General features: G+C 44.0%; 1 protein-coding gene across 4 annotated transcripts in view; it reads left to right on the top strand.

The window, feature by feature from the left end:
• The window catches only part of adgrb1a (adhesion G protein-coupled receptor B1a), an 81444-nt gene that overhangs the window by 4595 nt on the left and 52066 nt on the right, over positions 1-24783 (top strand). For all 4 annotated transcript variants that reach the window (XM_035393088.1, XM_035393074.1, XM_035393081.1 and 1 more), the window contains exon 2: positions 17219-18181. In XM_035393088.1, the coding sequence (XP_035248979.1) occupies positions 17479-18181 (703 nt within the window). In that variant the 5' untranslated portion in view covers positions 17219-17478. The remainder of the gene's footprint in view (positions 1-17218; positions 18182-24783) is intronic.

Here is a 24783-nt window from a genome sequence, read left to right as displayed (position 1 = left end):
ACCCCTTTGCCTCATTCTTTCCTAGTCTCCCTACTGGGCTAATGACAGCATCCGTGTTTTCAATGCATGTAACTCACTGGTCAAAGCTGTTCAGCAGTTGTGGAAGAACAATTTCAGTATTACAGTGCTTGTGCCAAGTTTCATATCAGTTAATACTTTGGTTGGGTGTTTTTTTAGTGTTGAACGAGTGAAGGAAGAACAAAATATAATGCAGCGCTGAAGAATAGGGCATATCAAAAAACATTGTGCAGACATTGTGTACACAATGTGCACAGTGCGTGTCCTCTTGCAGAAGGCGGGCTGGTTTGATAAATGTTTGTACATAAGCAGAATGGGTTAAGATGCCTCTCAGTTGAAGGTCTTTCATTTGGCCAACGGATTCCAAATTTGAGAGTGATCAGGGAACAAGATCACAGTTCACCTGTCCGCCCTCTTCCTCGTGCATGTGCAAAATGGGCCTGGCAAGCTGTATGGCTAGGGGCCGTACACACCGAAAAGGAAAGAGAAGTTATAACACGGAGAAAATGGCAAATGAGTCACGATGCGAAGGCAGTTGCTCATGCTGTTAACAGCTTGTGCTGTTAGAGGTTGACAGTAATGTTCAGAACATGCATACGGCTGCCTGATGCACTTTCTCTGATTATGTTCATTTCTGACATTGATAAGAAGCACTTTAAATAAGTGTTGTTGGAGAATATGTTTTTGTCAGGGTTTTTTATTCCCAATTGTGATTTTTTTCCCCCTATAAAAAATGCAATCGGAACAAGGTTAAAATATTACACTAAAGTAGTTTAGGGGAAAAAGGGATTTGTCAAACACCTGGATCATGCGTTCCACAGGTTACAACGAGAATCATATAACTGCCCTGTTGACACAATCCGATTGCTTAATCTGTGTGCTTGTGTTGGGATCTTTCAGGACTGCTGTTCATGCAGATTTCACATTTCAAATGAGAAGAAAAAAAAAAACACAGAAACGTGAGAAGCTTCCATTTTACAAAACAGTCTAAATAATAGCAGAGTGGCTCATGCAACCCCAGGGCTGCTAGGGCTGGTGTTCACTCTCCATACGTCTGGTGGTTTGATGGGCTGTAGTGTAAAGGAGGGGCTCAACTGGCTTTGTGCAGATACTCTCCCGATAGCCACTGTACAGTCTCAGACAGCTGCGTAGCTGTAGATGGCAAATTGCTTCATTTAATCCCTGTTATTTCTGTGGAGAGAATCAGAATGAGATACACATGGCGGTACGGCGCCCCTTCACTCTGCATGCCATATTTGTTTCAGTGACCACGTATGTTTCAACTGGGAGGCATTTTCTTCTTCTTCTTGTCTGATTTTGTTTTCCCTCAGCATGATTTGTTAGGCTTCTCAGTGTGTGGTGTTAGGGCACTGGGGAGTGTTTTCCATGACTCTGACCAGGACTGCTTTGCAGAAACGGCTTTGGATGGATGCTCATGGGCAATTGTCACAGCTTGCCAAGGGTTCCAAATGCTCGGTTTTTGTTGCAGTCATGATTTGTTTTGCTTTCCCTTCTCAGTTTTTTTCTCAGATGTAACCAGGGGTAAAAGGCTAAAACAGTGCTGAGCAAATGATAACGACGTTCATTTTGCAAGATGAAGGGTGCAGCAGGTGGTGGAGCTCTGATTGTTTTGTGTGTGATGTGTTGCCGAATGTGAAACACGCCCACCTTCCTGAAGAAGTCATACCATTGCCACGTCAAATCTCAAGCTTTCCCCTTGTGCTACGGCAAGCTTTTTCTACACCTACGCACACACATCCACGCAAATGCGCACACGCATACACACACTTCCCCCTACTTCACTTCAGGAAAGGGGAGCCCAATTCATCACATGCTTCTCAGTGTTTCCCAGCAACACCCCCCTCCCTCCATCCCCCAGCTCTTCAGCACTCCAAAAAGGTGCTTGGTGAGAGCAGGAGTGAGAGTTCTTTGTCTTTGGTGTTTAATTACGATGACTTATTAAAAAGAAAAAAGGAGAGAAAAAAAGAATGAAAGAAAGAAAGCGAGTTTTACCAGACTGGTGTGAAGACTGGAAATTTCCGGTACCTTCATTAATTCTAATCAGGGATGACTCTGTTCCCTGTGACGCTCTGCTTGAATGTGCATCGTTTGTCATCATTGTTTTCACAGGGCTCTGTATCAGTATTTTTGTAAGTGTCATCTCCAAGCCACCAGCCATACACCACCCACAACCCCCCGATCAATCTCATACTGTCCCTATTTTTATCTTCTTCCATGAAAAAATGTTGTCAGACCAAGTGATGATTTTTTCCCCCCCTGAACAAATAAGGCTAGATAGCCATTATATGACAAAAATATAAACATCTTGACCAGAACATCTTCCCTCCAATTTTGTCTGTACAGTTTGTCTGGGAAAGAGACACAGATAGACTACATATGCCTGTATACTGCACTGATCTGATTGCCTGGAATGGCGTCGTTTACATTAAACAGACAATTTAGTGGTATAATTAGCTGATGGGCCAGGGAAAGAGAGGACGACTCACTGGTGTGGGTGACTGCAGTTTTTGCTTGTGATGGCAGTTGGGTGAATTGAAGTGGTTTTGAGGAGTCGAGGAGAGAAGGGACATGTAGAATGTGAAAGGATATTGGCACCACCCGCACTTTCTGCTAGACTCCCCCCCCCCCCCCCTCCCCAACTGGACTCTATCAAATGAAACCACAGATGGTACAGTTTTCTGCCGCCAGTTCTCTTTTGTGGGGGGTCGAGACCTTGTTTCCGTGAAGTTGTGACAGCGCTCTAGAGCCTCTTCGCCTGTCTGAGTTTGTCGCACTGATCTGCTGCAAACCCAGACACACCACAACAGCTGTGAAATATTTCCTAACCCCTGCTGTTGGCTGAAGAATGGGGGGGAGCCCTCTTGGATGCTACATATTGTTGGTCATAACATTAAGTACCTCTGCAAATTATGTCCTATATGGCTGGCAGACAACCAGTAGGATTTTGGGCTGATTAACTAAGGGATATTACGCAAAATGGGTGTGTCTTCACCAGCCACTCCATAGAACAATAAGCCAGCCATCAGTGGATCCATGAATACTGGCAAAATGGTAAATGGGCTGCATTTATATAGCGCTTTTATCCAAAGCGCTTTACAATAGATGCCTCTCATTCACCCATTCACACACACACTCACACACAAACACACCAAAGGCTGCCATGCAAGGTACCAATCAGCTTGTTGGGAGCAATTAGGGGTTAGGTGTCTTGCTCAGGGACGCTTCGACACGCCCAGGGTGGGGGATAGAACCGGCAACCAGACTGCCAGACAAGCGCTCTTACCTCCTGAGCTATGTCGGCCCTAGCTACTGAAACGTTACCACTGAACTCAGGTTTTCTGCTCCACTTCTGTGGTCAGATCCCATTGATTGTGAAATCAGTGTCTAGTGGATGGGTGGTGGACAGCAATGCATGCTGGGTGACTGCAGCTGGGTAGGAGACCTGTGTTAAAACCTCCTCCTTAAAAGGCATTTATAGCTGAAACATTGTATCTGGATATTAAGTGGGTGTAAAGTGCAAAATACAAATGTTGGTCAAGACTCATGGTATAGAGTAATGTTAATATTCAAAATGAATATAAGGGGAAAACTAATCTACAAAGCTTGTATCCCAGCCTAAACATCAAGAACACATCTGCTAGTAATTTGTCTTGTTTTTTTTGTTTTTTTGTTCCTTATTCTCAGAAAGGGGCAGGAAACAGCTGTTCCCATAACTACCCAATCTTCCACTGTCAGCTTTTTTATAAAACAAAAATAAAGAAGAAGTGCAAGTTCCAGATTTCCAAGTGACAGCCAGCCCTTGTGCGTTCCATCCCATTAAACAGATAAAAAAGTGAATGTTATACTTGAGAAATCCTATGGCAGCTGGAGATTTGTATCTGGAGTGTGACTTCACCTGTTTGGTGATTTGGCAAACTGCTGCAGTTTACCCCTCTCTCCCTCCATTCCCACCTCTATAACGTGATCATCTCCATCGCCCTACTCTTCAGTAGTAAAAGAAAAAGAAAGTTACTTTTGACTACATCTGGCAACTCCAGGTGCGTGTTTTAGAGTGGTCCCTCCCAGTAAACAGTTTTAACTCACTAATGGTCCTAGATATCCCTTGAAACATTCTTTTGAAGTCACAAGATAATTTTCAGTATCAGTCTCAGAAAGTTTTGTCATTTCAGTAAACATAATTTAAATTATACACCATCATTCATGTTCTGTTGGATAGAATCAGTGAAAACAGTGCTTCTTCACATCGTCATGAAATCATTATTGACGAGTACAGAACCTTCCATGATTTTTTTCTCGACTAAATCATAACCATGCAAGTACGTTTGGATATGACATCCCCAAAATAATTATAAAAAAGAAAATAATAATAATAATAACAATAATAATAATAATAATAATAATAATAATAATAATAATACTATTTCTAAGATGTGTGCTCATAATGTCAATGTTTCTTGTTAGCCGGGTAGATTTGGACTGGATCTGGTGAACCACTGAGTTAATCCAATCTCCTTCCTCTTCTCTTTGATATTCCCTGGGGGCAATCATGTCAGCCTGACCTCTGAATAATGAAGTGGCCAAACGCAGGTCACAGCCTGGATCAGCCTGGATCAAGCAGTCATTCTCAAATATCAACTTTTGTGTCAGCGGTGGTTCATGTTGTTCTTACAAGTATTTGATTGGTTTAGTCTAGAAACGACTCAGTGGGGGATGTTTGTGAGGCAGATTTTACCCTGCTTTTGCAGCCTGCCTTGTTGCGTTCGATGCCAGCGTTGGTGTATCTGCATGCCCTGGAGCTCGCAATCTTACACGGCCATGATTGTCAGAGATGTCCACATCCCACCCACTTATTCCAAATGTGTGCTAGCTCCTCATTACTGCAATAAAAGCGAAGGTCAGTACTAATGCATTTTGTGCTGTATGCGTGTGTGTGTGTGTGTGTGTGCTTGCTTGCTCGGCCAGTCAGGGGATGCAATCATTTGCGGACAAAATTTGACAGATACCTTTTTTCACCATACACACTTTTATATGGGAAATAATAAGGAAAATCAAGGGCTTCCCTCTTTTTCTCTTCTCCATGCTGCCCTCCCTCTCATATATTCTTCATTATTATTGTTCTTTCATACCTCTTCATCTTCTTTTCCTCTCTCTCCTATACTACTATTTGCTCTCTTCTCTCCTTCTCTCTCTTCTCTACTCTTATCCTGCTCTCCTCTTTGATAGTGTGGCAGGCGGCATGATTGATGGATGGGGATGGGCCTCCAGCTTGTCATCAGCCCATCTTGGCAGTGTCCCTCTGCTGATCGGTCTTATCAATGTCTCTCAGCTGATCCACTCCTGGCCCGTATTCAAAGGGAGATAAAGCATGGTTAGCTGTTTGAGACTGATGGGTATCTAACTCCCTGCTGCTGGCCAGTATACCCGCAGCCTGGGTCCAAGAAAGTACCGGATAAGTCTGTCCATGTAACCGACCATGGCCCCCAGGTGTGGATTTCCAGCATCTAACCTGGCTTCCCAGCAATCCACGGTCTCATCGGTTCTCAGACTCGGAGGGGGATGGGAGGAGGGCATCCGGACACACAAACACTGACTCATAGAGTGCATGCATTCCTCCAAGCAGATTAGGACAAACCCAAAGAGGCTGTGCCCTGCCTTACTGTTGGAAGCTCTTGCCAACATTATGTCATGCATGATGTCTCCCAGACCACAGCTGATGTCACAGCCTCCCAAACCACAGGTAAGCCTTCTCATGGCTGAGTCAGGGAAGCAGGAGCCTGGGGAGACTGGCCAATCTCTATGGAAAACAGTTTGGAGATTAATGACTGGCTTTGAACGAGAGGGCATGTGTGTGTGTGTGTGTGTGTGTTTGTTTGCTTATAATAACTATCAGAAGTTAAAACAAAGCTCTTCACTTACTCAGAGGTGGAAAGTCCAGGGGTCAGAAAGTTAAAGTCCTGCCATGTTTTTCTTCCACCCATCAACTTGGCCAACTGATTTCACTAATTAGTTCTACCTCTTGGCTCAATAATTATGCTAATTGGTAAATCCAGGTGATTGGAACAAAATACTGGGGAGGACTTTTACTTTCTGAACCTGGATTTTCCATCTCTGCACTTACTGAAACAACATAAAGTGAGTAATGCAAACATAGAGCCCTCAGGTGGGATTTTTTTTTGGTTTCTCTTTTTTGAATCAGTGTATAGTAATTAGATTAGAGATGCACTGTGGATCAACCAAACTCCAGTCTACAGAGGAATAATTAATGTGAGTATTACCTTCACTACAGCCATAAATACACGCATGCTCACATGCACACAAACATACACACACACACACAATGGTTTGGTGGCTGCTGGTGATACTTCAGATCCTGTTTATTCTTACCTTTGGCACCTAAGGATTATAAAAGATCCAATCTTCTTCCAGCCTTCTCCCAGAATCCCCCCTTGCGCACACTCCATCTCAATGGAGGTCCTTCATTGGTCAGAGGGCCCCACAATCAATCCTGAGAGCGCAGACAGCCTTCTCTTCCCCCCCACTGCCACCTGCGGTTGCAGTGCAGAGTGTACGGCCAGGATCACCAGGCCACAGGCATTAATGAGGACCCATGAGCTCCCGGAACAAATTAGACTCTTCCACTAAAGCACCTCAACTTCTCTCCCAGACAGGAAGATTAATCTCACCAACCCCTGGTGAAACAAATGGTTTGCTCCAGTTCGAATCGGTGGGCTCTCAGGGTTGTTTGCGCGTGTGTGTCTGTGTGTGTGTTTGATATTTGTTTCTTGTCAAATAGAGTATAAGCTGCAGTGCTTGTACAATTTTCTATTAAAGTGTGATTACAGTGAAACATGCTAGTTGAGGTAACAAGCATGTTTTGCAGTAATCACACTCTAATGGAAAATTGTATAAGAACTGGCTGGCTCCCTTATTTGTCTCATGTTTAATAAAAGGCAATGAAATAGTTACCCTGCAGTCGTATAAAAAATAAAAAAATGACTGGAAGAGATTAACATTTTAAAGTTGAAAGTTGAGACCAAAGACAAAATAACGCAAGATTTATTTGACAACTCCACACCTGTAAATTCACTGGTGACATTTCGAAAGCAGAACATGAATTGGGGTGGCACACATCATTAAAGACAAGCAGGACTGAAATCCGGCACTCAAATGTTGCTATCGTAAAAAAAAAGAAACCTTTGAGCTGACAGAGCACGGAGGCTGTTTCAGATTCATCGCCAGCAAATGGAAAAAGGAAAATGGTGAAAAAATACTGAGGAAAAGTTTTTTTTTAAATGTCTGTTAAGGGTATTAACCGGGGGCTTGTCCATCACGGAAGCCTTTGTAAATAAGTGAATGGTAAATATTTCAGCCGTCAAGGCAAAATGTCAACAGCTGTTTCCATCTGTATGGTAATGACAGCAGAGAGGTTGGGCTTGTTTCAATGGGCTCCCTGTCTCCCGGGGACCGCTATTCTGTTTTTTTTGGGGGGTGGTGGGGGGGCTCATTTGAATCAGAGCTCTCTGTGACAGATTCCAGAGCCCCTCTGAAGACTTTTCAGTGAATTTAGCTCCTCACCGCCAAAAAAAAAAAAAAAGACTCGGAGGCTGGCTCATTCTTATGTAAAGTCGTCTGCTTTTTGTAACAGCCGGAAGCGTTCCTGCAAGGATTTAGGATCCCCCCCCATTACACTGTGTGGGAACCTTGGGTTCAAGCAGCACAATGGATGATGTCATTCCTTACATGGTGCCTGAGGATGAGAGAGAAGAAGTAGGAGGGAGAGAGAGAGGTACTTGACCTGTAAACTTTGGCACGGCAAATGCAGGTTTTCAAAGCAGTGCTGCTGTACCTATGTCCAAGGTTCTTAATATTGTTTCATACAGCCAGCTATATTACTGGGTAATAATAAAAAATATTTCCCACATGACTAGCTCTATGAGAGTGTATGCAGTAAACCTTCAATATTAATTGCAGGATTAGTAAAGTAATATAATAAAAAAACCTTTTTTTTGTACAAATTTTGCAGACCTGGATCTCACCAATTATAAAATTGCCTGTGGCTATGTTCAGAGTAGCTACAGGTCCACTTGTCTGGTCATAAAGTAAGCTCACATCCAAGGATCTCTCAGGTCCCTATGCACATTAGCAGATGAGTGGTGTCCCCAGCTGTTTTAGTAGAGCAGGGCTCTAGCAGGCCCAAAGACTGCGATCTGCTATTGAGCTGATGGATGCTAGGCAGCAGGGGAAACTTACTGTATACTGTAGTAATGGGGATTTGTGTGTGCGCGCGCATGTGTGTGTGTGAGCTCACTCATGTTCCTCTAGCAACAAGCTAATAACCCTGTCTCCATATGACCCCTCCCCCCATCTGCACACCTCATTGGGGTCAGACATGTGCCTGGAGCAGAGACTTCAGCTCTGACAGTGAGTCTGTTCATGTAAATTTCCCTATTTCCCACATTTTGTTGCCACACAGGCCAGTAGGCCAAAATAAGGAGTCTGTTGTATAATATTCACTGCCTCTGTACATCCAAATTAATGGGTTACAGCACAGATGGGTTTGATAATGAAACCAAAAAAAAGTTGGCCATGGCTATTCACTAGTTTAGCACACACACACACAAACAGACACACACACACACACACTCACACACACGCACACACTCACACACACTACTTGCATTCGGTTGTCCATTCTGTTGTCTGTTGGAACCAAAAGTAGCCTTGGGCAAACCGTGTGTCTGTTCAGGAAGAGAATGTGTGCAATATTTTGTTGATAAGGAATCAGACCTTGCTATGAATAAATAAATGAATAAATTAATCTGTTGGTTTGAGAGACGGTTTTTGTTTTCCCTTATTATTAACTTCTTTGGCAGCTGTGCGTACGCAGAGTGCATCGCAAAGCCCTCATTGTACAGTAAGTCACATTAAATGCACCTTGATTCAAGCCAGTTGAATTTGATGTATCAGTGGTTTGCTGATACTTAATTAGTAATATCCACATTGCCTGGCCCGGGTCCTCCATTGCTGTAAACCTTCAGCTGCTCTCGTATTGAATATCTCTCCCACGTGTAGTGGGGGCCTGGGGGTGCTGAGCAGTTGGAAATGCTGGCCTCTCATCCCAGCCTCTTCCATGGCATCACTCTTTGGAGCCTGCACACACTGCCACCACGGTGTATTTCTGGTCCAGTGTGTGCTGGGGAATATTACAACCATGGCATCTGCCATGACTGTGAAATCTGTAAACTCCACACACTCTTGGCAAAGAGAAGGTCTCTTTATTTATTAACTGGTGCAGGCAGCAGTAAAGGGTAATTGTATGAAAGGTTTAAACCCCAACTGTCAGCGATAAGCATGCAGTCAGCAGAAGAATTAGCTTGCGTAGCCAAGGGAAGATGGTAATCCTTTGTTGCCAGCATCAAAATTAATGACACCCTGTGTGCAAAATTCGCCTTTATGTGGCTGCAGCTCAATAACATGGATAACACATTGCAAGGTTCTTCACTTGTTTTTATAAAGACAAACAGGCACGCATATACACGGGCACACACAGGCACACACACGCGAGGAGTGATTACGTGGCACATGCTAAATCCCATTTTGCTTTTTTGTGTTTGTTGCCTGATGACTCAGTGACTTACAGTACTCTAGCTGTGTAATGGTACACCACAGTGCTATGCACACTTACGTGTCAATTACTAGAGCACAGTATTGTACTGTGGGCTGTTTATTGTATGCATTTTTTCATGGTATGATTATATATGCGGGCTAATGCATACACACACACACACACACACACACACACACACACACACACACACATATATATATATATATATATATATGAGTCTTAACCCTTTAAAGCACTGACTTATAATTTTGAAAAATTATATTAAAATACCTACTCTTCAAAGGGTTAAATATACAAGGACACAACGCTAACAAGCAAATACACAGGTTCATCAAGAAACCACCTTGGAAGCCTGTGATTTGTCTTACACTAAAAGGTCAATTTTGTTAAAATAGCAGGTCAAGTAAATTGAAAAGGTTTAATTTTTTTGGCTTACTTTGCTGAATGAGAATAGAAAAAACCTAAATTTAGCGTGTATAGGTGTGATTGTGATGAGTCTTTTAAAAAAATAACTTGTTATGTGCCTGCATTTAGATTGGGAGATTGCGTATAACTGTCCACCATCCTTTCATGTCATCTTAGTGGCTGTTCACGATTATCGCATTTGATCTCGCTTGGATACGGCTTGATTTGATATTCATAGCAATTACGGTTCATTTCTGCGGCATTACGCCCAAGCACATGGCACACATTATCATTAGGAGTCTGACGGCTGAGAGCAGCGACTCACTCTCTGAAACATGCCTCTTGCGAAATGTGAGAATTATGTGAAATTATCTGTTCATCACAAGATGACAAGATGTAGTCATAGGTGTGGGCGTACAGCAATGTGCTGCCCCCCTCCCCACATGCCACCCCCCTCACAGTTTCAGATGTTAGTTTCATGTAACTCCCCGCCATCCGCTGCACCCTCCTCACCTTACTGAGTCCGAATCTTTAATCACTTAGCTCCTGCGACATCTTAAAAACTCAAAATTAACGAAAGGCCTTTTAAGTAAGATTGTGATTGTGAAAACACGATTGTGATTGCGAGTGGAAGTGACTAACCACCTAAGCAATGAATCTGTTTGTCAGTAACAGCCCATAAAATTCTGTAAGGCCACTAGTGTAATTTGCTTCTATGAAGAAGACAATATTCCGTGTTACAGATGTCATAAATTCAGCGCCATAAACACAATTAGAGTTACATTTAATGCCATGCCATTTCAACCAGCAGTGCAGTTATTGTGTTTCAGATCATTTATGCCTGTATAGTGTCTTGTTTTGCTGACTGTCGCTATTCTCAAATGGCGTATCATACAAACGAAGATGCATGGATGCAAAAGCAAAAAAATAGGGAAGATAGCACTTGGTGGGATGTTGTTACATACAAATTGTTCTTTGGTATTTGTTAATTAAACCAATGCCTTAGTAAACTCTTTAGCTTGTGTGCCACCAGTCACAGCTAAACAATACAGGTTCTGTTGAAATCGAAGGTCACAAGGTCCATGGATATCACGTATACTAAGGGAGTATTACAGACTTGCGAATCTGCTTTGAGATGGTCACTGCCCTGTACACTGTCAGGCTACACCCCACAGCTGTTTCTACTCCGTCCTGCTTTTCCCTGATCTGTGACCACTATTATGGGTGAGTGAGAGGGTTGTATAGAAATGAAAGAAGGAATGCAAGACCCCTGAATGAGGGGGAAGGGCGTGTGCGCTAACCGCAACACTTTGTTTGTTTGACAAACAGGAAACGGCTGTGCCTCTTTCAGAACCTTGCCCTTCCTCCCGCTACCCCTTCATCCTTTCATCAATCTCACCCTCTGGTCAGCCACCCCTCCCTGCCAGCTGGCTGAGGAAAAGGGCCATTTGTAGTATTGTCGAACCCTCACTCTCTGTTGCCCCATGGGTTCCCCACCCACCCCCCTTGATGATGTTGGCACAGGCAGGGCAGGGTGGAGGAGTGCATTGGGCGAGGGCATGCGGTGAAATATCTGCTTGGCCTTTTCCTCGCCCACCTCAATTCCACCTTTAACGATCGAAACAAAAAAGAATAATTAATGAAAACCGAAACTTTTCTCTTTTTTTGGCATTTCTGAGCTTATTTCTTTCTTTTTCTCTCTTTCTTAGAGTTTCCACAAATGTTTCAGCATACCGGGAACGGTGTAGGTAATGAAATATTCAATCACGCCTGTCAGGCCTAATTCAAGAGATACTCATCTTAAAATCATTAAGCTGTTGGAATAAGACACTCAGTTTGATAACCTAATCGATAATGGTCATGTGTCCAGATTTATCAGCCAAAGTGTTCATTCCACTGTAATAGCCCAGTTCATCATCTCATCCTTCAGGTGCCAATGAATCACTAAATTGATCTTTTTTTCTTTTTGGTTAGGATTGGTATCACTGGATTTCACTGGGTTTCACTGGGTTCCTGCAACGAGAGGATAAAACAGATTTTAATTTATGAGGAAGCTGTGACATTTAGAAAAGTAAACACATTCATCATCAGAGGCAGATAATTACCTCTTTAACTATACATGCCAGCGGGGTCTGTCCTGCTCACCTGCGTTAGCTTCAGATCCTTTTCTTCACTTTTAATTTAGGCAGCAAACAATGTGATTCAGCTTTTGAAACTGCGTCACTTTGATTAACTAGAGCTCCTACATGCCTTGCTGCTAAAATGGATAGAATTGCTATAAGGAGAAAAGGAAACAAGTGCATGTAAAAGTATTCATACTTGAGTTATCTCAGCAACTCCTCTGCCTTTAGCTGTTCTGAAATTCTGTATTTCAACAAAAAATATTTGTTGTAAATGCCAAGTTACTCATGCATACAAAGCCCTGTCTATAAGTCATTAATTAAAACTTAAAAATCTAGGCCAGCTGTTAAAAGTATTGGTATCAAAATGTGTACATTTTAACTTGACTACCAACTATGAACATATCCTTTCTGGAGTGTAATTTCCATCAGCTGTTTAAAACATTAATTACATGATGTCTTCTTCCATGAGGCAATGGTTATTATTTGACACTTTGATGTGACACATGTTTGAATGACCACATTCTCTTCAGACACAAAAACACAAGGCCAAGTTACAAGTCATTTCAGAAACTTTGGGTTGCTTTGCTTTGGGATACAGCTTGCTAACATTAATTTAGAAATGTGGTATTTGCAAGGTAGCTACAGTAGCCTAGCTAAAAAGTCATTAACACTAGACATGCCAGAGCAATCAATTAGACGGTTGTCACTTTAAGAAAATCAATTAACCTGCCATCATGAAATCCATATGGCTCCCCCTTTGTGATTTTTCATAAACATATGTTCTGAACATTCTGATAAATGTGAATATTAATATTGAATAAGGAAATGAAGTTATAAACAATTACTTATTTAAATGGCTATGAACGGTCAAATTGACTGCCATTTAACTTGCCTGTATGCTTGATCATTTTGATCACTGTGTGTAACATTCTTATGAAATGACTCAAATAGTACCCAGCTGCAGCCCCAAAAACCAGCCCCCGGTTGAGTGAAGCCTGCAATAGTATTCCAAGGTTTTAGGATCCACTGTGTTGTCATGTCGCTGTCTGAAACATGAATATTCTTGGGTATCGAAGCTCGGTAGCACTATGGTATGAGTTCCCATAAGAAAGGTACCTACCGGACTGAAGTGCAACACAGATTTTGGTGCTTGATTTAGGTTCCATCTTAACTAATTACACTCCCTCTGTCAACTTAGTCACTTAGTGACTGTGACAGCAGGTACTGTTATCAAGCTGGCTAACACTGGATTTGGTCAAAATCTCTGTGGCTGTATTTTATCCAAAAGGATTCAAATAATGAGTTTGCAATAAAAACAGTATTTTTTAAGGTCGTCCTGTGCTTGTTATTTTAAAAAAGGTAGACCACCGGTTCCGGCACCATTAAGGCACTGTATTGTTTCAAAAGTAACATCAAAATCTAAATGGTACCCATCTCTAGTCATGAAATAATATTATGTGAGGTTTGCATGTGAAATAATAGAGAATGCATTTTAGCAATATAAATTAGATTCCCACAATGAATATACAGCTGTAAAAGCAATAGTTTTATTTTTTTGGCAATTATTTGTTAGCAACCATGCCAGCGTCCACAAAACAAAAATGGCAACCACGAAGTTGTTAAAAACTTTATTTTGGCTCTGATCAGATGTTGTTATTGGCAGATGTAGCTAAATATCTAATGGGGAGAATTGATTGTGGGACTGGAGCATTAAGGTACAGAAGTTAATGTTCGTAAGGGCTGAGAATCTGTGGTCACTGTGGTTACTTCTGTAGGAAACCCTGAAAAGTGCAAAGTTCTCAGTGCTGTCTCCAATCTCTCTCTCTCTCTCTCTCTCTCTATTTTTCTTAAAGCTCAGTCATAATCAGGGTCGTCTTCTCATTTGTGTCTTTTGAAACTCTAAAAATCATTCTTGGCTCTTGATTCTTTGGGCTCTTGTCAGATCAGCTGCCTAAAAAAAGTATTTCAGAACTAGTAGACCTTTTCCATCAATTGCGACCACAGCCCATTTTTTAATTGTCGTCAAACTGAAGTTATCTATCCAAACACTCCTGTTTAAAGAAGTGCTGGCACAAAGAAATAATTATGCAAAGATAATGTGCTTTGTATCAAAGGCTGAATAAAAATGTGATTGTTAAGCCCCATTATTCTGCACTTAATTAATGTTGAAGTCAGGTGCTTTGTGCTAACGCACTTGAAGCCTTGTTCCCGGTCTCTGCTTATGAAATATGAATCATTTTACTTCTTTAACCTGATTAAATTTCACTATTAGGCTGTTACTGGTGATACTAGTGATACTTGCTCAGAATGTACTTTTGCCCCAGGCAGGCAGAACAATGGTGAGGATCCATTGTTCTGCCTGCCTGAATTAAATTGTGAGTTAGACACCTTAGGGTGTGGAATATCTTGGGCAGAATGTACCTCACATTTCAAATGAGGAAGCATGTGGGTGTTACCTGAGCAAACAAATGATTAAATAAGAGGTGATGCCATTTATTCACTGCTCCTCTTCCAGTGCAACAATAAGCATTAACATAAGTGCACTGATATAAAAATATACATACTATTTATATAAGTCTGTCACAATTTAGGCCTCGGTACATTTCTCTCTCGAGGTTATTTCCCCACCCCTCATACTTAAAAAAAAAAAAAAGATTATTGGGGGGGTACCTACCCAGTAAGAGTGAGTAGACATGTCAGTTCCTCCAAAGTAACAATGTGTTCAGCATTCAAAGTCCACTGCTGTATCTGAACTGACCCTGCTCCATTTTTTTCCCTGTGCAGTGACATACATTGCCATGATACCCGTGTAATTGTGCCTCTGCATTTATCATGGCCGAATGAAACTAAATCGGTAATAATGGGCTTTAAATAATGTTAATGGTTTATTGGACATGAATGCAAAGCAGCCATTCGCGATCGGCGCCTCGACCGGAGACCCTCAGCCCAGTCAGGTGACAAGGCGACAGTCATAATGAGATTATGGCATCAATAATGGAGAGTGTCCTCTCACGCGAAAGGCGAGTCCATTTCCGATATGAAGAAAGAGGAGCCTAGCCTCAGAGTAGGAATCCAGGAAAAGGAGGAGTATGGAAGCTTCTCAAGACGGGTTTGAATAAAAATACAAACCGTCCCTGAGGTTATTTTCAACCCCAATTCTATAGAGGGACTTCAGGAACCTGCTCAGAGAAAAAGGGAAAGGAACCAAAAAAAACATTAAAAGTGTCTTCCGCCCTCTTGGTGCGCTTGTGTAAAGTCTTTTGAATTGAAAAGCATTAAAAATCAATACAAATTTCCAGGAGATCCATCAGTAGATGTAGGATGGGGATCATGCTGTGCGTTTATGGATGACTAGCTTTGCCAATGCCCCCTGCATCTCCCCCACGCCCTAGGGGGTTATTTGCATGGCTTGGATATAAAAGGGGGAAGGGGAGAGGAAGTGAGTGGTCATTTACATTCACATCTACATAACTCACATCCAGGAATGAGAGCTCAACTGATCTGATTGGTACATTTTTGTGCACAAAAAAGCACACACACACACACGCAGACACATTGGAATTGCCATTATCTCAACCCCAATACAAGCTAGCCCATCTCCAGCTACACTGTTCTTTTTCCTTTGATCGACTGGGTTGGGAAAATATCATGATCGACCCACTAATCATTGCAAATGGTTCAAGAGGGCAGTTGGGGTCTTTCAAGGGGACTAGGACCACAGTAGACATGGACTACAGTGGGTTTTTTCAGGACCACTGAGGAGTTACAGTGACTGAAGTTGGTGATGAATGCACAGGGGAATGCATAGCTTTGTTTAGCTAGTCTCATGAGTAATAGGAACAAACCATGGCAATAAAAAAGACACAGAGAAGGATAAATTTCTCCATTTGATTGATTTTTCCCTCCCTGGTTGACTGTTGAATCAATAGTCGTCTGAAACCATTGTTTGCTGAAACACTGCAGTCTTGAATAACCTTTTTTCCAACATTTTGTGTTTTCTTGTACATACAGCATCTGCGGTCAGCGCAAACATTCAAATGCCCATGCACACAAACAGGGGGTGTCATTCATTAATTTTGAGGGCTTAGATCCTATCCAAAAGCCAAGAACATACTGTGGGACCTTAGTCTATTCAACTGTCTGAACCCTGAAATCTATAACCTTGAGAGTTTCAGGCCCAATACCATTTTGCTGCTTCTGACCATAGTCAGTGATTATTGAATTTTGAGGAAATGTGTCATCATTGTGCCACTGTATATCGATTTTTATTTCTGTCTCAGATGAGAATTATCAACAATCTCAAAGGGGGAAGAAAGGCAATTCAGCAGAGTGTGAATGGGCTGCATTAAACCAGCCAGATAGGAACCAGACAGTACACAGGAAAAGGGAAACGATGGTAGGCTTTCATATGTTGCTCGTATATTACAGTTTAGACAGAGTGCACTGGAAGTGGTCCAGAAGAAAAGGAAAAAATCAAAAAATTAATGGTTTCATTTGAAAGAATGTATAATTAATGAAAAGGTTTACAGGACCTGGGTGAACCCCAGTTATGTAGCTTTTATCTCAATAATTAACAGTCATGTAAGCTATTGATCAATTTAGCGAGCAGCAAATGGACTTAGATAATTAATGACTGCAGGTGTTCGTATTTATGTAATAAATTGCCTCATAAATGGACAAATTACCAACCTAACTGGTGAAAAAATAAGATATCTACAGGCTCTGGAAGAAAGGGTGTCTCCCCATTGACTCCATTGTCTCTCCATTGCCCTTTAATTCATGTCATTAACAAAACATTTTCAATGTTTATGTTTTCTATAAGAAGAAAGGTTTTCAAGGTTTTCAAAGGCAAGCTTTTCTAAGCGGCCTGCACATCCTTTTGGAGATAAAAATGCTAATGCATTCTTGAATCTGTCCTTTTTTTACCTCAGGTGAGATGTTGTACCAGATGAGAGAATGTTCTGTCTTTCCTGTTTCTCATAAGAATTTTTCCCTGCTCTGTTTCTCGTTCCTGACCTCACAGGTTCATCTGAGTTTGAAGGTAACCTCTTACACAGCCATGGTCACTCTGGACCAGTGAAGCATCACTTCCGCTGCACCACAAAGAGCCAATCCAGAAGCTCTGCAACATATTCAGGCCACACCTGTGAAAAGGACAGAAAGGCAGGGAGAAGAGAGGAAAAGTGTGAGAGAGAGATCATTTAAGTTAAAACAGAGAGGAGTTTAACACGCCTCTCTGTTCATCTCCCTCAAGGATCCCAGATCGCTGAACTCACCAGGATCATGGCCTCACCCTTCCTCTTCTCAAACTTATGTCTGACAACCCTCTTGCTGCTGCTACTTGACATGACCTCTGGCGCCCCCTACGGCCCAGCCTCAGATACCTGCATCACTTTGGTACAGGGCCGCTTCTTCGGCTTCTTCTCCTCTCCTTCCGTCTTCCCCTCCACGCCCTGCTCCTGGACGCTACAGAACCCGGACCCACGCCGCTACACCATCTTCATGAAAGTCACCAAGCCCACCAATGGCTGTCTCCCCCGCCAGCTCAAGACGTTCCAGTACGACTCCTTCCTGGAGACCACCCGCACGTACCTGGGTATGGAGAGCTTCGACGAGGTGGTGAAGCTGTGCGACGCGTCCACCCGTGTCGCCTTCCTCCAGTCCAGCAAGCAGTTCCTCCAGATGCGCAAAGCTCTGCCCCTGGAGGCCTTGGTGGCTGAGGAGAGCGACGAGGGATCGTTCAAGGCGGAATACTTGGTGGTGGGGAACAGGAACCCCAGCATGCCCGCCTGTCAGATGCTGTGCCAGTGGCTGGAGGACTGCCTGTCATCCAGCACCCCTGTCAGGCCCTGCGGCATCATGCAGACCCCTTGCCAGTGTGGGGAGGCCGCCCAGGAGAAGCCTGACGGCTGCTATCGAGGAGGTATCTACCTGGAGAACTGCATCCCCAGCCTGGGCGAGAGCGGACGCGACGCCGAGATCGTGGGTGAGTCCTCCTCTTCTTTCTTCCTCCCTCCTTTTCATCGCGCAGAGCCCGCAAGTCTGCCCCATCCCTCAGTAATCCCCCCTCTCGTTCCCTCGCTCTCACGCCCCGGTGAGTGTGATTCAGAGGTGCGTGAAAGCGCGAGGCGTGAGGGGGGGGATGGGGAGCCGGAACACAGGGCGGGTTGTGTTGAGCTCCATGGTGTGTGAGGATGGAATAAACGTCCCATTACCCGTGGAGAGGTATTGAATTTCGGCCAGTCTTTGAGGGCGGCGTGACCTTGCACCAGCGGCGTAGTGGATAGCAGATCTGGGCTCGCTCAGTGGTACTTGATACTGGAGGGACGGCACTGGGGCGGGGCGGGGGGGTCCTAATTTGGTTGCTGCTGATGCCTGTGCTAGAGGATGTGAGGTTTATCTTCAGCCCAGAGTGGGGCTGCTGCTCCTGGGACACCTCCCTGCCCCTACCCTCCCTCACATACTTGGCCAGGGTTGGGGGGTTGAGCATATACCACTGTGAATTAATTCTGTGTTAAATTTTCTAATAGCCTTGGTCCTAATTGCTTTATACTCGTGCCTTTACATTGTGATGGTAACTAGCAGCTGTTGCTGATACAGCTATGACTGAGCTCTTCTGAAAATGTGCTTGAAATGGGTGCTGGGTTGACACTATCTGCACATCGCATGAGTCCCCTGAGTCTATTTTCTGCCCATGAACTGAGGATACATTGCTCCACTAGGGGATGAGGTGGAGGAAAAAAGAAAAGAAAACAAAAAGACACGACGCAGTCATTAAAGCTACCTTTTTGGAACGATTAAGCTGCAGCAGCCTCCGAAATGTTGTGTATCAGCGAGTCTATCAGACGGTGTGTCAGTCAGTCAGCCAGTCAGTCAGTCAGTCAGTCAGTCAGTCAGTCAGTCAGTCAGGATAGCATCATTCCCATCTGCAGCCTGTGATGTCCGCTTAGCTCCAACAGTTCCCGTACCTCAAAGTTAACTTCCCCCTCCTGCTTATCCCGTGGTCTTACTGCGGCTGTGTAGTTCAGCGATTTGATCTGGTGCGGGTTTGGAATAATGGGCGCTTTGTACCTCTCTGTGAACAGGCTAGGATTTACGAAGACCTGAGAGGAAAATCGGGGGCCTCATTATTTATCTCTGCATGCTCTCCCCTCGGCCTGCTGGGAAAGGGGTATAAATGCGGCGGTTTAGGAAGCAGAGGAACAGCCGTACCTCCCACTTCGAAGCATCCTGACACGTACAGGCTTGAGACCACATTTGTTTCTTGCAAAGGAAACGGGGAGAGGGAGGGGTGAGGTGGATGGATGGATGTAATGACAAAGGGAGAGATGGAAAGATGGCAGATAAATGATACACAGTAGGAGCCTGTTTGCGCCGGGAAGCCATTGCATCAAAGAGGGGTGGTCCGGAAAAGAGGACATCGGAGCTGCAGTGACAGGGGGCGAAATGAAAGATGACTCTATCAGAGGCGGGGCAGGGCATCGTTTACACTGCAGCTTTTTTGGCCTGTCTGTCTCGGGTTTCTCACAGTTATGGATTAATGGATTCCTGTCTGTTTCGCGTTCCCGCCGCTGCATCTGCTTTGCTCATACTGGCACACAAAATGGAGCGGTCAACAGCAGCGAAAGCAGCCAGCGGGCACCTTCCTCTGAGAAGGGGGCGTGGTCAAAGACAGGGGAGATTTTTCAAAAATGCAAAAAACGAATGGCATTAGGTATCAGTGATCTGTGTGGTAGGGATGAAGGAGAGATGGTGATAAAAACCAAATGGGGAGAGAGAGAAGCAAGTGAAGGGGGCATGGGGTAGAGAGAGGAGACAGAGAGAAAGGTAGGAAGGGATAGGAAGGGAAAAAACAGGTGGGGCTGTGTGAGAGTTAAATTTGCCATGACAAAGCAGTTTTCTTTTAGTGTGGTCAGATTCTCATATAGAGAGGTCAGTAACTAAGACAAATTCATGCAGGGTTTTACTTCCTGCTAAAGGGCCTGTGGTTTCAGACAGGGGCAATGCATCTTAGCTCTTCTGCTGCCAGACCAAGGGCTTTTAAATTCTGCTCACTTTTCACAATGACTGCCTGAAAAGTTTGGATTTCTAAGGCAAATCATTTATAAGCACCTCTGATTATGCCCACCCCCTTAAAATAAACATAGACACAGACAAACACAGACACACACACCCTGATGCCTCTGTCCATGCAGCGCACATAATCTAGACATTGGCCGGGATCTGGGATTATGAGAATCCAAATATAATAATGCTAAATAAATGTATTTTGTCAGACCTAACCCGAAAACATAAATTAATATATAAATTAAAAAATAAATAGATAGACCAGTGCTATATGTCTTCCCACGAGAGCCAATTTTATTCCAGTCCACAGTGACAAGAGCTTTAAATGCCATCATTTCCTCAGTCCTCCTTAATCTGTCCAGTAGATTTTAATTAGAGTTAGAATTGGTCCCTATCTCTCATGTGTCTCTCTCACTGTCTTTCTCCCACCCCCCTCCATCCAGCAGGGCGGCAGTGTTAGAGCACAGTGGTTTTTGTCCGATTACATACAACAGAAGCCTGATTCCAGGAAGCGTGTTTCTTACCCAGCCGAACCGGTGACCAGCCTATCCCTGCTCCCCTTTAAGGTGCTGCGAGGCTGATTAAAAATTCATGTTTTAATTAAGCAGTTTTATTGCTCTTACTTTATGGACGATAATAAAAGACTGCTCTGAGTTTGGAGGAGTTGGGGGGGTGGGGGGTGGGAGGGGAGGGCGGGGTGGGGGTGTACATTAATTTTCAGCGATAAAGACTTGAAAATTCAACTTCTCATTGTTCTCCCTCCTCAAGTAGCTCATCACTCATCTGTAACGGCTGGGTAACGGCTTGTCGGCTTGAAGCTTAGCACGGCCTGCGCTAGGTGCCGCGAATATTTCTCCCCTCCCTACAGATAGCTCTTCAGAGGAAACCGGATTCAGAACCGAGTCATTCACCATGGTGTGAATAGGCGAATGACTCAAAATGCTTCTCAGAACCGACGTGACGAAGCCGCCTTAAAGAGAGAAATTTACCCAAGATGAAAACTCCATTATGTGGCAGCGGCCTCAGAAGGAAAGAAATACGGCGGCTGTGCTTTAATGCGGTGTATGGCTTTCCGCTTTATGGCCCTGATGCAGTCATGCTTGGTAGTGCTTCGTGCAGCGAAGCGCACGTCTGTTTGGGGCGAGTGTAAAGTATATCAGTGGATGGTAATCTGCACTCTGCTTTCCTCCCATGGACGCCTCACAGATAAAGAACCTCGACTATTTCTTGAGTCCTTGAGTTGAAAGTCAGCTTTTTTTTTTTTTTTTGTCGTTGCGGTGTTTTCGGATAAACTCCTTGGGTAAGGGGGACTGCAGCCAGGACATTTACTGCAAGACTAAAGTTCTTTCTGCTTTTCTACGGATTTGATGAGTGGTGGAATGAAGATAAATGGTGCTGGATCATTCCACATTTCATAACTGCACTGCCTGTGCCAAAATATAGAGATTTTGTCAGCAAACTCACATATACTCGCAAATATACAGACACACACACGCGCACACCCCGGCACATGCACACACATGTACACACACACATAGACACACACATCCACATGCATCCACATGCACACACACACACACACACACAAACAAATAAACACAGATGTTAACATCAGAATACAGACATTGGTGAGGCTTTTTTGAGTTAGTGTGTACAAGCATGTGTGTGCATGTGTGTGTGTGTGTGTGTGTGCTCCTGTATAGACTGCAGAAAGCACAATTCAATGCAGGGACCGTAATCACTGAAAAAATTCTGCTGGATGACAGAGAGATGACATTCAGTCAGGGGGAGTCAGGCTCCCACACACACATCCGCCTGTCGCAGGATAACAAACTGGGCTTGGGGAGGGAGAAAAGACTTAATTAGGCAAGACGTGTCCTCTCCAGTCCTCTTTTCGGGCGCCCAACCCCCATCCTCCGCCTGGACGAACAGACAGCCATAGCATTGCTGTGAGATCCTCTCTCACGCTCACACCCCCTCACCCTGTCCCCCCCCCACGACCGCCCAAGCTGAAAAGGGACTCTGTGTAGCTACCCTCCATCCCTTTGTGTCAGGCGGAGGGAGAGGAGAGAGCTGCGCTCACACTCACAGATTTATGAGAGCACGGCTGGGCTTTAAGTGTGTGGGTTTATGTACGCTGGGTTTTGTTTTTTCCCCCTCCTTTCCTTCTTTTCCCCCTTGGTTTTCTCTTCCTGAAAAAACATTGTGGCTTTATGAGGTCGAGCGAAACTGAGAGACAGTGCTGCTACTGTAGGCAAAGCCAAGGGAGGAAAATGGGTGTGATACAGTTGTTCGCCAGAAGGGGGAGCAAGTGGCATTTGGGTCATGGATATGCAAACCAGAAGGTCATGGGTTTTGAATCCATGTTGAGATTTTTTTTCAATGCACAAAAATAAATTAAATACAATTATAGATCTGTGCAAGTAAGACTATACAATGTGCAAAATGATTTATTGAGCTTTCTAACCACAGAAGCAAATTATAGCATTTGACAACATTATTTTTGTTCTGCTGCTGTAAAAATGTGTTATCCTTCTGCAGAAGCTGAGAAAAATGGCTGATGAAGGGAGGTGTGTGTGTGCGGAAGAGGCATTTCAGGGGATCTCTGTGCTTTTGAAGACACAGCATGGGACGGGGACACAGTAAGCTCTAGGAGGCACAAGAAGTGGGTGGGCCCTAACAGTTACCATAGGAACATGTTTATCTGCAAGCATTCTGGGCACAGAAGAACAAACAACAGGCAACTTTGCCTAAACTTTTGCCCTGTGGATTGCGAGCATTTTGAATGGCTGTGGGTGCACCTTTTTCGCATATGTGCCAATGACTTTGTCGAATGGAGATTTGTGTTTGTGTGTGTGCGTGCGTGGGTGTGTGTGCACGTGTATGCATGTGTCTGTGTGTGTGCGTGCATGTGTGTGTGTGTGTGTGGGTGCATGTGTGTGTACGTGCGTATGCGTGTGTGTGTTGTGTGTGTGTGTGTCTGTGTGTGTGCATACGTGTGCATGTGCGCGCGCGTGTGTGTGTGACTGTGCGTGTGTTTGGGTTTGGCTGTATGAATATCCATTCAGTGGAGAAGATGGATGTGTGTATAATAGAGAAAACCTTGCTCATACTTTGTTATGCTTTATGGTCTGAAAAAGACAGAGAAATGTCTGACCACTCCTCTGAAGGCGGCTGTGAATTTTTGTTGATGTGAGCATCCATCTTTAAGATTGATCTGTCAACAGTGTTGACCTCTGCCACCCAGAAATATAAATAAATATAACCTTGATTTGTGCATTTGTGGGGCATCACAGGGCCGTTTGTAATTTCTTTACTGTGTTTCTAGGGGAAGTGATGCCTTCATGGGTGTGTGTGCATGTGCTTGTTTATGTACATATGCATGTACATGAACTTGCAAGCATGTGTGTGTGTGTGCACGTGTTTGCGTATGTGTGTGTGTGTGTGTGTTTGTGTGTGTGTGTGTGTGTGTGTATGTGTGTATGTGTGTTTCTGTGTGTGTGTGTGTGTGTGTGTGTGTGTGTATGTGTGTTTGTGTGTGTGTGTGTGTGTGTGTGTGTTTCTGTGTGTTTGAATTAGGGAATCCCAGAGCTGAACTGCCTTTCCCTGGGAGACGAAGCAGTCCATGGGCCATGGCTGTGAGCATGAAGCTGTTAAAATATTTATCCTGGCCAGGATATTGACTGTGAGCAGACAGAGTGAGCAGTGGATTAGCTCTGTTAGCTTTAGCCGACGGGACCCTCTCAATACGAAAGTCAGGGAATGCAAATACACATCAGTGACCCAAAGAAAGAGAGACAGGAAGATGAGAAAATGAAAGAAAGAAAGAAAGAAAGAAAGAAAGAAAGAAAGAAAGAAAGAAAGAAAGAAAAAGATAAAAGCAAATAGAAATGGTGAATGAGGGAGTGGGGAAAGTACAGAGGTAGATTGATGAGGGGACAGGGAATGTGGAGGGGGAGAGATACATTGAAGAATGGAAATGGAATGATGTGTGGTGGGCAGAATGGAGTGAGAGTGAAAGAATGAGTGTGTGGAATGAAAGAGAAGCATGTGAAAGAGTGAGAGAGAGGATAGAGGGAGTATTTTGTATTCTCCTTGCGCAGTATGCGGTTCATTAAGGAAGGTTGAGCAGGATGGCTGATTCCCAAGGTGTCACTGATAGGCAGCCTCGCACAACCACATCCAGCCCAATGCTTATTGCATTATGGCCTGGATCAGCCGAGAAGGAAGGTGGCATCAAGGTGTCATTCACAGATCTGATCGTATAGGTGTATTTAGGATAAACCGTACTGAGAAACTCCGTCCTACTGTAGGCTCCTGTGGGGGAAAGGACCTGCTAGCTGATGGATGGATTCAGCGCTGAGCTGATTTTCCCCTTATCTGCAGGAGTGCAGCTGACACAGTCCATCCTCTGGGTGTCAGCACTAACCATGTGATGGAGCGTCCAGACTTACTGCTGCTGCTGCTGCTCTCTCTCTCTCTCTCTCTGTCTTGCTCATTATTTGTTTCTCACTATGTGAG

The sequence above is a fragment of the Anguilla anguilla genome, chromosome 1, assembly GCF_013347855.1.
Source record: "Anguilla anguilla isolate fAngAng1 chromosome 1, fAngAng1.pri, whole genome shotgun sequence".
NCBI lineage: Eukaryota > Metazoa > Chordata > Actinopteri > Anguilliformes > Anguillidae > Anguilla > Anguilla anguilla.
Note: the sequence above shows the minus strand (reverse complement) of the source record. Positions and strands in the feature narration are given on the sequence as shown.